General features: G+C 34.8%; 1 protein-coding gene across 1 annotated transcript in view; it reads right to left on the reverse strand.

The window, feature by feature from the left end:
* The window catches only part of ASCC3 (activating signal cointegrator 1 complex subunit 3), a 251,434-nt gene that overhangs the window by 177,529 nt on the left and 59,430 nt on the right, over positions 1–14,475 (reverse strand). Inside the window, exons 9-10 of the mRNA XM_058801018.1 lie at positions 7,030–7,230; positions 6,430–6,570 (exon numbers count right to left, since the gene is read on the reverse strand). Coding sequence (XP_058657001.1) covers positions 6,430–6,570; positions 7,030–7,230 — 342 coding nt within the window. The remainder of the gene's footprint in view (positions 1–6,429; positions 6,571–7,029; positions 7,231–14,475) is intronic.

Consider the following 14,475-nt stretch of genomic DNA (forward strand, 5'->3'; position numbering starts at 1 on the left):
AATGACACCACCAGTGCTGTTGTATTACTTGTGCTCTTCAATAAGAATTGCCCTTTTGCTCTAAATTACTCTTATTTCAAGTATAAACATCTGGGTAAAGTTAAATAGAAAAATAACCAGCTAATCACATTTGCAATAAACTAAACAAAATGCACTTGGATTTTAAATACCAAAATTAAATCACCAGTGAAAGCAGTAAATTTATTTAAAAAAAAATCCCAAACTAAAACTAACTGAGCTAGAAGTAACTGTGGCAGGTTAACCACTGCAGCTGGCAGATGTCCAACCAAGCACTCCTCCTCCTTTCCTGGACAGGGGGAGAAAGTAAGATGGAATATGTATGGGTCAAGATAAAAGACTGGAAGGTCATGTACCAATTACTGTCATGGGCAAAACAGACTTGGAAAAAATTACTGCAAACTAAAAATAGAGTACAATAGTGAGGAAATAGAGTACAATAGTGAGACAAAACCTAAAAACCTCTTCCTGCTGGTCCCCTTTCTCCCCAGGCTCAACTTCACTGCTTTGTTCCAAAGTTCTCTACAACTCAGGGATGGGGGTTATAGTCAGTCCACAACTTCATCTCACACATTCCTTCCCCACACTTTTCCCCCACTCTGCTGTGTGTCCCTACCACAGGATACAGGACCAGGCTCCTTTCCACAGGCACAATTCCTGCCAGGAGCTGCTCCTGCACCAGCTCTCCATGGGCCACCTTTTCCCTTACTGCACCACGGACCTGCTGCAGTGTGGGGTCCTGCAAGAGCTGCAGGTGGACCTGGATCAGCTCCACCATGGCCTTCAAAGGGCTGTGAGGACATCTCCGCCCCAGTGCCTGGAGCACCTCCTCCCCTCCTTCTGCTCTGACCCAGGTGCCTGGAAATCATTCACATTTTTGAACTGCTCAACATGTTTGGCAAATTAAAGTGGTATCTTTTCTAAACCTATGGTTTAGATACTTTCTTAGCAAAATGTGAAGATAGCTCTCATATAAACTGTGAGCAATGTTAAGAATCAGCTCTGAAAGCAACGTGACTTACATTTATACAGGTTGATGGGAAGAGAACAAATATGACAGCCAGCTGCCCATTTTCTAAATGATGGTACAAGTCATATTTAGCAGGACTTTCTTCACTACCCAGACATGACAGCAAAAATGTAAACTTTGAAATCAAATCAAATTCTTGGAATTTTTTAGAGATCCTAAAGAATTAAGGAGTTTTTTGTTTGTTTGTTTGCTCTTATGTGTTTGGTTTTTTTTTTTTTAATGGGTGAATGCTCCTATAGTTTTTCCATTTTGTGCCTTCATTAAGAAAGAATGTTTTAGAGGCACATTAGGTTGAAAGCAGACTAAGGTGATATAGAGCTTCTGAATTGCTTCTGATACCCCCTTCTTTAATCAGACATGAAATTAATGTTTATCAAATCTGTATCAGAAAAAAGACAGAGGTATGTGGAGTCCAGCAGAAGCCCAGCAGTCTTGGAGATGTCTGTTTCTGTGGTGTTCTTCAGGCCCATGTTGACAGACACAACCTTGCAGTTCAGTAAATTACAAACAGCTCTTTCTGTGGACCTCTAAGTACCTGAGTACTATGTAAACGTTACAGAAAATCCAATAACATGTTTTAAATGAATGACCTTGCTTTCTGTATAATTAATTTTTTGATCAAGAAGAACCATAACAAAAATAGAAATTCTTTTGTTAAAAAAAAAATCTATATTCCTATAGAATTAAAAAAATATTCAGTGGTTCAGAAGTGGCAGAATCAGGACTATTCACACAATTACAGCTTAATTAATTTTCTCATAACATTTATTTAAAAGACAGTAAATTTCTTTTTGCTGCTGTCTGAATCCCTTTGACTCCAACAATATGAGAATGAAGGAATAGATATATGTAGAGGTTTATAGGCTGGGGAAATTAGCCTGCTTTCAAAATTTGAAAGCAGATTTGTTTCCAACTACTACATAATTTTAGCAACACAGGAAGTACTTATGATCTGGCCTTAACACTAACACATATCTGTAACAAGTAAGGCTCCTGACAGTCAGGCACTCCTCAAAACAAAAGAAGAGATCTAAGACCAATAAAAGTAATTATGATTGCAACTGCAGGTCTGAGGCACAAAATAAAGCAAAAACATTATAGAAAACTTGTTTCAACTTCAAAATGTCAGTCTCACTTACATGTACTGATTTGAATTAGAATGCAGGCTGTTGGCAATGATTATACCAAAATGCATCTAATACAAAACTGCTGAGGTACCAGTTCAAAGGTGAGAAACATTCACACTAACTGAAGATGCGATAAAACATCTAAATCATTTTCTTTAAAAAGAAAATAAAATATATTTAACAGGGTAATTTTCAAAAACTCTATTTAAAGTTTATGAAGGTGGAAGAAACTTTGAAAAGCTTTTACTATGGTATGCTAAGGATCTTAACTTTGTTTTATGCTATGTTCACATAAAACATTAAAAAGAAATCATCTTCTACATTTTTTGATGCCCACTAACTTTGTATTAAGGCCAGAAGGCATTTCTGTACTCTGTACCACTGTTTTGCACAAGCTAAGGCATGATGCCACTCATCCATCAGCTCACAATACACTGTGCCCAGGGCAAGGCACGGCTTTCAGACCTGGTGATTACCTTATAAATCTATACTGCTCCAATTCCAGCTGTATTCTCCAAACTTTCAAAATATAACTATAACTACATTGTATTTGTTGCAAATGCAAGGTCAAACCATTCTATGTTTCTCTGAATGGCAATTGTCTCAGAATTTTAACACACATCCCACATTAAACTTGTAACTGTGGCTTTCAAGGCATAAGATGTGGGGAGCAGGTTGGAAAACTGACTGAAGAGTCAATAAAACTATTTTCCTTTTTCTTTTTAAATCAGTTTCATTATTGGTTAAGTCAGAAATAACTTATTTTAAAAGCTTATGAAGTGTGTTGGAAATATAATAACGTTAATGAATATTCAAAAATAGCATTATAAAATCATATAATGTTTAATACCATAGAAGTATGGAGCAGCAAGAAACATGGCTGCCTTCTGGATGGGTATAAATGACAGCATGGAAAGCCCAGAGAGAGTTATTGCTGGAAAAATGTGCTATAGACCTTTTTAATTGGAAGTTTTCAAAAATATTTAAAAGATTTGATTCCACCACAAAGGGAATGAAAATGTAAATTCCTTGTTACTTTTTTTTTTTGCTAGCATTTATATCCTTTAAAAATATTTGTAGAAAAGAATAATAGTGGTACCTCCCACTGTACATTAAGGATGCATTCCTGAGAAGGGAGACAGTTACCAAATTTGTCAGATAAAGCAATTTTTCCTCATGAGGATAAGCAGTAGAGCTTCATGTAATAACTTAGAAAAGATATATCTTTAAATATACACGGGCAAAGTATGAAGGATGAAGCAAGCAGGATGGAAAGGAAGCAGAAAATGATCAGGATTGTCACTTAAGCACCACTTCTAACTAATACCTGACAATCACCTTATTTTTACATCTTTCATCGTGACTGATTTGATTCACCTGAGGACAAAAATAAAGGTAGTGAAAGTGCAACTGCTCAGAAAACAGGCAGAAGACAACTGTCACAGGAGATATTTATCAGGCTTTCAGTTGCCTAGAAGTACCAGCTGAGATCTTGTGAAAATGTTATCCAGCCTTAAATATCAGCATCTACTTCAGCTGATGATCCTGCCCTCTGCCTTTTACTGCCTCATATGTATACACAATATATACATGATACATACATAAAGTGTGTGTGTGCATCTACCTGCTGTACCATTAATTCTTACAGGAAAAACTGTTTTTCTGTTAAACAAAGGTCCTTCATTACTTACACTACTAAAGGCTAGAAAACAGAGCAATGACTGGCAAAGCAAATCTGAAACTACAAAGAAAGCAGCAACACCTATCAGAGTATTCCTCTCTGAGAAATGTGTGCATTAGAGAGGCTGACAAGTAAAATGAAGTTTTGAAGCAAGAATCAATTTAATACAGGGTAAAAAATGGTGAAAGAAACCTGCTTGGATGAAGTGGTTTAAAGTGCCTAGTTGAGCAAAGAAAGCTCATGAGTTTCGATAGAAAACAGTATATGTGCAGAACAATAAGCAAGATCCAGCACAAGCAATGCTCTTTCCTCAGTTTCTAACATGCCACATATTTGCTTTGTTTTGCAGCAATGAAACATTGCACACTGCTGGGCTCCAGAATCTTAAAGAACAGTAGCAGCAATTACACTGGTAACTCTTGTATTGGTATCATCTCTCATCCTCACCTTCCACATTTCTGATTAATCATAAGACTGATTAGATACGACAAACAAGAGAAAACATAAAATTGTTATTTCACTGTCCCAGAATTTTAGCCTTTATATATTTTTGTTTTCCTTTTAACCTTCCCAATGTTTTGAAGACCAAAGACACAAAATTGAGTACATGCAAAACTGAAATTAATCAACACTTTAACTATAGTTTCTTTGAAAATGTAGGAACCGAGTTTTGGATCACAAATACAACGGCTTCCAAATTTTTCCTTTTCTGGACATCATTTTTCTTTTACCTCCACTCTTCCTAGATGTTTCAAAACTACAAATATACTTCAGAGTAGTGTTTCTATACTATGACATATATAGGAAACTGTAGAAATCCCTTGAAGGTAAGTTTCAGGCAAAAAAAAGCTAATTTCAAAGCAATGAAATGAGTCCATGGCAGGGAAAAAACATATTTTACCCACATCCTCCCTTTTCTATTTCTCCTTGATTTTTATACATCAATCTGCTTTAGCCTCTTCTCCACAACAAAATTAAGAATTATGCTAGTAGTGGCATGCTGGATTAAATAAAAGAGCGTAATGAACCAGATAGTCTTTTCTACACTCAAGTTACTGAGTTAATACTCTGTATATATTAATAAGTTCCCATTACAAGAGTAATAAATTTCAGCTTTGTAAACCATTTCCCATACACATTTTTTAATAAATCCTGAAATATTTTTTTGTTTCTTTTGTCCCCTTACTTTTTTTGCTGGATATAAGCAGAGTACTAATAATGAGATGAGATTGTAGGAATTATATTGTTAACTAGAAGAGCAAGCATAAATAGCACTTTTCCATTCTACATTCATTCTGTTCATCCAGCTTTGTCCTTACATTCAGAGCAGGCTTTTCTACTGTCACTTTCAGTTTCAGCAGTGATTACACATTATCTCTCTCTCTCTATTAAAACCATGATCTACTTGATTATGTGCCCTAGCTGAAAAGTACTGTGAAAACAGGAAGCAATTTTAAATGGTAATTTGGTGTATCTAAATAATTTCAATTACTAAAAGTTCCTACCAAACTTTTTTAATTTTGTAAACTCGGATTTTAGGTAGATGGTGTTGCAAAGTCACTCTGATAAAGTACCAGAGATTTTATTGTCGCTCATTGATATTGGTTTGCTATTTATTGGTTACCACATTATTGTGACTGTATGTACCAATATGTGTGCATGTACATCTCCTAATTGCTATTCACAACCTCATACTGGATAACCACTGCAGTCGTCCTCATAATCATTGATTACATACTTACACATATTCTTGTCATGTGAAGCGATTTTCTCTCCACTCACCATAAAATTGTTAAACATCTCAAAGCTAAGACTGCTAAAATATTACTCATCTGGATCAACAATTATTATACTTATAAATGTTCATATTGATAATAGAACCAGTTCTTTTTTCTGTTTCTTCGACCAGGCAGAAGGGGAAAAGGTAATCACATGGAACTGTATACAATAACAGGTATGCAAGTATCTTAAGATTTTAGAAAAATGATATTTCATTGACACAAACAGCATGAAATAAATATGGCAAAAAGTGTCTGCTAAAACAAAATAATCTCCATTTGTACAATCCTATTTAAGAGGCCAAAAACCCACAAATTTTATTCATTTCTATGAATGTTCAAATGTTTAGCCTAGCAATATCTTTACTTTTTAAGGACAAATGAGGAACAGTAAGGTCAACCATTAGCAGGAACCTACAGTTTTTGTTTGTTGCTTGTTTTTTTTGTTTGGTTGGGTTTTTTTTGTTGTTTTTTTAAAGAAAAAAAAGAAGGTAAGTGTTATTTTAATATATTTGCAACAATGTTGTTGTTCTGGATTTATTTGGAACTTATAATAGCATTCTTATTTATTTGGAACTTATAATTCGCAGACCAAACTTTAAACTTCTCGAAGATGGTTTTTATTGAAGAATTCTGAACTTATATCAGTGTACATAATCACTGTAATTAAAGGTGCAGTGATAATGCTTCAGCTGACTAACCAATACTGTTACAAGGAGTTTGAAGAGCAGCGTACCTATGAAAAGGTACAAACGCACACACACAGAGAACAGTATTTGGAAGGAGTAAGCATACCTGTGTTCGCAGAATTTCGCCCTTTGACAGTTGCATATCACCAGTCAGCTCTTTCACAGTTATGCCAAGTGGTTCCAGACGCTTGCTGAAGTAATTTGTCATTTCAGCTGCCAAAGCCTTCATAGGAGCAACATACACAATCTGCACCAAAACAACACTCACTTGATAAATGAGCAAACCCCACAATGTCGTTTGTTTCATGGCAACCATTACAAATCACAATTTATTGTGAAATATGATGCCAGGCACTTACAGTGAAAAATCTTAATAGTGATATATGAAAAGTAGTTATCTTTGTTGGATAAGTGTGCAGCTGTTTAAAGGACAATGGATTTTGTTTATACAGCCTCATCGCTTTGAAAATTGGTTCTGCATGAAAGCTAAATGCATTTTCATAGCTTTTTATTCACATAATAATATTTTTAGAACACAAATAGGAATAGCTTTAATAATAATGAAGTAAATCAAAACTAGCCTTATCTTTAACTTGGAAAAGTCTAATATCCATGAGAACTTCCTGATTTCATATTCCATGTAAAACATATAATAGATTTTACCTTACAAGTTAAAAAGCTGTTATTTGGTTCATTAAACTCCTACCTTAAACTCATCCTTTTTGATAACACCATGCTGGACATGCTGGCGAATTTCATGCAGGATTGTCAGCATGGCGATGTTAGTCTTCCCAGCTCCAGTGGGGGCACAGATCAGCATGTTCTCGTTTGTGTTGTAGGCAGTCTCAAAAACTATGGACTGGATTCGGTTCAGCCTTTTCATGCCTTTAAAAGCAAGTTGTCCAATCTGTTGAAACAAAAACCACACATATCTTGTCACAGATGTTTGTACATGTGTTTGTGTATCTATGCATATATTAAAAGAACACATGGAAACATACCTTCAGATAATATTTATTATTCCAAGTTTTTTTTTTTATTCTGAGGGTACCACTTAAACCACTTAAACCCTCAAATAGGGAATCAATAAAGAAAACAAATGATAGCAGGATAATATCTGGTAAAATTAATCAAAATCTTTAGCCTCACACTGTTTCACCACCCATTTTTTTTACTGAAGACTGGGACCAAAACTATTACTAAAATAGGGATTTATTAGTAACTAAACATCAGTAAAACAGCATTAACAGGAAAAGACCAATATACACCTCAAAATCTAAGATGAAAAACTACTGGAAGAGGAGGCAGCAAAACAACAGAACTCAATAAAGTTCAATTTTGCAAACACAGACACACAAATTCAGTAAAAGCTTTCTCTTGCATCTCAAAAGATCTCCATCTTGCAATTGTCCCTGTTCAGACCTTTCTCCAACAATATTCACAACAAGCTGCAGTGCCAAAAGGAACATAAAATTTGTATGTATAGTCCAAAAAAAAACTTAGAGAATGTTTTGAAAAACTAAATTTTATACTTGATACAGGAAATTACGCTTATAAGAATTTAATGCATGTTTAAATCTTATAAAGTACAAATCATCAGTTACAATAATACTTTGGTCCCATTGGTCTCTCTAAAAAATTACATTTTTACTAAGAAAGAACCACTATAGAGAGACAGTGGCAATTCTTGCATTTGAAGATTATAAAACCTTCGCAAATGAGGAACAGCCCTTAAAATATGAAATTAATTTTCCAATAAACTTACTTTTTCTTAGTTACTTTTCACAGATGTTTAAAATAGACTGCAGAGTACATAATTATTTTCTTTCTACAGATTTAATTACCTGCACTGCTTCTATTACAAAGAATGAAAAGTATTTTACTGATATATTTGAAGATTCTAATTTTTGCTTTACTTGTAGGAACAAAAGTACAGTAAAGAAGAGACCTCAAAGAATCTTCTGAAGTTCTTTTCCATTATTCTAGGTGCTTGAATTAATGTACAGTGGTTTTCTATGGTAAAAGCCTCTCCAATGCCAAATATTCTTCCCAATTCATTCCAATACAAACCAATTATTTGAGCAGGGCTTCCCCAAGTAATGCAAGCTTAGGAATGAGGGCCTCAACAGCTATTTACATCAAATACTTCACTTAATTTTGCAACAAACAAAATTAGGTCTGTCATTATGGTGCAGCTTCCTTGTAGTAGCCTCATGTGAGGGCCCACGATACAAATTACAAATTTAGATTAATAGACCATTTTCACAAAAAATGAAAATGCTCTACTTTTAAATCTATAGGAACGATGTACTTAATGACTAACCAACTGTAGTTTTATTTTAGATGGCTTTGAATATGAATGAACAACATTCACTGATATCGAAGTCAATGAAAATGCTATGCAATCAACACACTTTCTTTTTGAAAAATGTCCTTTTCAATTTAACAATGCCTTTGTCTTGGAGCTTTTGGCTTGAAAACTTCCTATGCCCCACTGAAAGAGCATGCACCATTAAAATCATGAAGTTCATTTGTATTTATTGGATTTAAAAAATCTCAAATATATCCAAACATCTATTTCAAACCATTGTCTTTGGTGAAGAAAAATAAAGAATCTAACACAACTAATTTGAGAACTTTTCATCAAGTTTCTTCAGATTTTTAGTGGCCGAGTTTCAAGATCACAACAATTTTCACTGTTACTGTTTTTGCACTGTTTGCTCTGCTTGCAACACCACAGGAAGAAAGCTTATTTCTTTTACACCAAGTTTCATATACATAATGTGTACTTTGTATGTCATTTTCAAAATTCATTTCATCTTCATGAATGACACTCAAAATATTAAAGGTTTCTGGGAGACCTGTTGAATATCTCAGTGCTGTCAGGGTTCAATCAGCTACTTGTATAGCCTCCTTAGTCATTTTAGGTTTCTAACTTGCCTGTTATTAATTTTGAGATTTCTTGACAGGCATTTGTAATTGGTTGTGTTTTTCCTGTCCCCTCCCATTCCCTCGAGTTGCTTTTAGAAGCTATTGTAAATACCGCATGAAGTTCACACTGATGAAACCGTTTAGAGTGTTTATAACAAAGGATCTACAGAGAGAAACTCACAAATACAACTGGTAATTACAGAATTGAACTAATAAAATACTACATCACACAATATTGCATTATTTAAAGAAGCAGTTTGTAAAACAAGCAGAAACATTGCTGTCTAAATGAAGCCCAGCCTAAGTATCTTTAGAAATGGATGACAGGAATTTTTTCACAGTCATCCAGCTGAATTTGTGTGGCTTTGCACATACAGATCACCTTACAGCAGTGTGAATGTTGATACCCTTAAATATATCTTTAGTTTTCTTAAACTACTGCCCATAAAAATATGCTGTTCCAGCTACTCTTAAACTTTAAGTGCACAGCATAAAATATTTTTTTCCTTTCCTCTACATTTGGCAGAAATTACATATACTATAGCCCTAGGACATGCAATTGTAAGCAAAAATAAACACATATTTAGAAAAATAAAAATAATTTCCTGCCTCTCTTCCTGTTGGAAAATTTTAACACCATGGATTAAGACTGACTTGGTAAGCAGCAATAAAAAACCAGATGTTCCAGGAAAAAATAGAGGAAGCTGCATAGCAAGTTAGAAAAATTAACTTCAGCTTGTTTTCTAGAAAGATGCTAAGCCTATTGAAACAGGGATATTAAGAGCAGAATAAAGATTAACAAAAAAACCCCCAAAACCCAACAAAAACAACACACACACAAAAACCAAAAAACCAACAACCCCAAACCAAAAAAAAGCCTGGTTAAGAATTAGAAGTACTTTTTTAAAATAATGGTGTTCTGAACTAGAACCTAGTTTTTTATTCAACACACCAATTAATTTTCAAGCCAACACTCACAAATCAATATACAACATTTAGAATAACAAAACAGTCAATGAATGATCTGTGAAAGTTCACTCTGCAGGAATATACTAAGGATTAAAAAAGCTAAAAGAGAAAGTACCTCCAGAGGAAAAAATATCTTAAGACATTTTCAAACTAAGTCCCCATTAACTTAAAAAATATTGTCTTTCCTCAAAATTCCATTTTATTCCATGAAGTAAGTACAAATGCTTAATTTGAAACCAGTAGTTTTGCCCTTATTAAATAGTAAGGCAGCATACAGAAATGCAACAGTATGCATGGAAGTCCAAACTTTGACAAAGGTACTAGAAGATTTGCTTTTTTAAATTGTCATTTGCACATACTACATATTTTTTAAATGGAAAACAATTTTTTTCCCCTCTGGCACATAAACATCAGCCATGGTTTCTACAGACCAACTCCTTTTCAGATATCCAGTGAAACCTCTTCTTGCTTAAAGGACTGGTAGCCACTGGATGGCAGAAAGTGATTTTTATTGAAAATGAATGAGATGCAACATTTTTAGCCTTCTACAGCTGATTTATCCCTAGAATTCAACACAAACCATAGGAAGTTTGAGTAGAATACAATCTGAATGTTACTCTCAACTAACAGGATTTCAAGCCTAAGATGATGTCATTTTTACACAAGTATGAATCAATATGAAAAGGCACCGAGAAGCAACGCTTTCCACAAACCAGATGATGCTCAAAGCAGCTGTGACGTGAATGAATAAATCCCCTGATTTTACTTCAGTAAGCTTTCCAATTCTTTCCCACTGAATCTATTGTTACAACTAACGCATTTATGAATAAATAAGATTACACTTAATCAAGATATTCTAAACCAGAAATTTCATCAGAAAGATATTTGTGTGTTGGTGCTCTGACAGCAATTTAAAAATAGGACAAATTTGTTTAAGTCATTAAAGTAATATTCATGAACGAGTCCATACAGTTCAGTCTGCAGGCAAGCCTCAGCTCAGAAACACAACTGCTTTAGCAACTCAGTAGTGGCAGCATCTGCTCTGAATAGCACAGACCATCAGCACTTAAGATAGAGTTTTAGTCATGCAATTCATCACCAAGACCTTGTAGAAATGCTCTGTAATGATGACTTCTTCTGTCATATTATAACAAAGTAATAAGATTACAACCCATTTATCTTAGAGATAATCCATTGCACCCACAAGCCAAGGCTGAGCTTTCAGTATTTTCCCTACTCATTGGCTTAATTTTAATGTAGAACTATTTTATGCAAAGTACCTTATGTATCTCAGGTGAAACAAATCCCATTTTGCAGTCAGCTGTTCTACTACACCTTCAGTTAAAAAGCTAATTGGTCTAACTGGTAATAGTATGACTAATCCATGCTTTTTCACATAAAACCCATGAAATTCAGGATATGAAGTTCTGATGTTCCTTTTTCTGACACATAAATAATCTCTAGGTCATCCATCCGCTCCACTGTCCCCTAGAATGTTGTTGGTTAAAGCACATATCTATGCATATATACTCATTTGCACACACAAACATATGCTTTTATATGTATGTATATACACATACACATTTTAATAAATACATTTCCCCTATCCTTCTGAATTATAAATAATTAGTTGTTCCCCCTCCTTTCTAATTATGCATCTATACACTTAAAGCACTTTTGTGCCAGTGTAAATCCTATTTTGTTACTGAAGGTACACCCAGAAATAAACATAGATGTTATACCTGGGGACTTCCACAGCTTCCCTCTCCTGATGATACTTTTCATATTCTGCTACTTCCATGAGAAAGTGGTAGCTTGTGAGATTTAGGAAGAGAAATAAATAAAAATGTAACTATATAAATAGCATAAAACTAAAATTATTTTTTCCAATATCTTAGGAGAACTATTTGAGAATATAATTTCCTGCCTGCCCCAAAGACTGAAATGTTGTCTTTCAAAGTGTGCATATAAATTTTAAGCAAAGGCTCATAACACGTAAAAGAAAAACTGCATGATGTTTGGATCTGCTCCATTTAGCACCAAATCATATCAGTGAGATTTCATTGGACTTAGGGGAGCGATTTTTGCAGGAACAAGTAGCATACACAGAGATATGAAAATTATACAAGCGTACCAAATAGAGCTTACGACTGGCTTTGGGCCATAATCAGCATTACAATTTCTTCAAGTAAGTACAAATTATACCTCATCCAGAGTGTAGTACCTGAAGAGTTATGTGCAATAAAGGAAGCTTGGAGTAAAACACTTTAGACAGATGCAAACAACAAAGGGCACCAGAGAACCAGCAGCTTATTTCAGCACCATACCTGCTACACCTGACTAGCCTAGAACTGAAAGCAACTCTTGCATGGTGTGGGCTATTGGGGTCACTGTTAGCAGTAACCACACATCAGAGAATCATTTCAGTTAGAAACATCCAGTTAGCCCCTCTGCTCAAAGCAGGGTCATTTACACCTATGCAGTTACATTTCAACTATCAGCCAGGATGGAGACCCCACAGCCTTTCTCAGCAAAGTGTTCCAGTATTCCCCCACCTCACAGTAAAAAATTACTCTCCTCTGTTCAGATGAAATGTCTAATTTGTACCCATTTCCTCTGGTGGTGCCACTGGGCACCACTGATGAGAGTCTGGCTCCCTCTTTGTTAATCATTCTCACTTCAGGTATTTTTATACACTCGTCAGATTCCCCCTGAGCCTCCTCTTCAGCTCTGTCACACTCTGCTCACCCAAAAGATGCTCCAGTCCTTTCATAAGATTAAGAAGTCAGAAGAATTCCTAGAAACAACAAATAATGAACCACAAGGGTAAAATTATACTCTGATATTTTAGAACAGAGGAGCCCATATAAGACTTCTTTAAATATGTTCTTAATTGGAATTACACATCATCTTTTAGAGTCTTTATTTTAAAATTATCACCACATTCACTGGTTAATGCAGTAAGTATTTAAGTAGCAGTGGCCATCATAAACCAGGAATTTCCATACTTTCAAGCTATATTAGGATCTTTAAACTCAAAATGAACACTGCATAATTCTCCTGGATTTTAACAGAGGTCACTGGAGTAAAAGGAAGTATCCTGAGAGGAAAACAAAGTTATATATTCACTCTATATTAAAGGATCACTCCAGCTCAAAAAAAAGTCACCATAACACAAAACCTATGAAAATTATTATGATTTTGCTTTTTTTGGAATGCTGCTTCTAAATCGTTCTTAAACATTGCCTCTCCAGAGCTTTTATACTTTTGCCAAACACTGAGAGTTTTACTGAATTACTCAATTCTCAGAAATGTCAAAATTCTGGGCAATTAATAACAGTGTTCAAGAAACAAAATTACACTAAAGAAGATCCAGACTCCATCCAGAGAAGTCCAGAACAGTTCCATTAAAAAACAAATTGCAGCAAAATTTAGAAGTATAATATTCTCCTACCAACTATGGAAACAGGCCCTCCTTGAAAAAAAGAACAAGTGAAAACCAAAACAAGTCAAAAAATAAAAAGCCTCTATCTCTTGTTTTGTGTGATTGTGGTGTTGTTTGGTTCTTTGATTTTTATTTTTTTGTTTCTGTTTGTTTGCTTTGTTTGTCATGAGTCCTGTCTTCTGCACTCTTGAAGAAAGAAAAACTATCTATTCAAAATCAAGAGGTTTTAGGGAAAATATTTACCTTCATATATGACAGCTAAGAGTTTACATGCCTGAAGCAATTTCAACAAAAATCCCTGTAATTCTACAGTTACATCGTCACCAACTTTATTTTATATAAACTATTCTATAAACTGATGAACAACACTATACAAACAACTGCAGCAGTCATACCTTTTCTACAGACTTCTGAATTATTGAACCACTTACTCAGTAAAAAGACATCACGGCGAAATGTTCTTGGGTTCAATTCTACAGATTAAATCCAAAGACATCTGCATGTGTATATCCCAAATAATTTTGAAGGACATGACAGAACCCCACTATAAGGCTTTCACTGCTCTGAGTTCAAAAACTGGAACAGCTTGGGGGATCACCTCCCCTCGCTGGGAGAACTGTGTTGTGTTTATCAACCTAGTTCTAATATGACAAAAGATTATAGACAGAGTGATTGTACTCTCTGGTGATTTGATTTGAGGAATTGGATAACAAAGTGTTTCAGAAAGATTTTGCCATAAAAGCAACTCTTTCTACAGAAAATGTGCATAAGTTTTGGCATCCAAACAGACACACAGGAGAGATTCTG

Source organism: Ammospiza caudacuta, chromosome 3 (assembly GCF_027887145.1).
Source record: "Ammospiza caudacuta isolate bAmmCau1 chromosome 3, bAmmCau1.pri, whole genome shotgun sequence".
NCBI lineage: Eukaryota > Metazoa > Chordata > Aves > Passeriformes > Passerellidae > Ammospiza > Ammospiza caudacuta.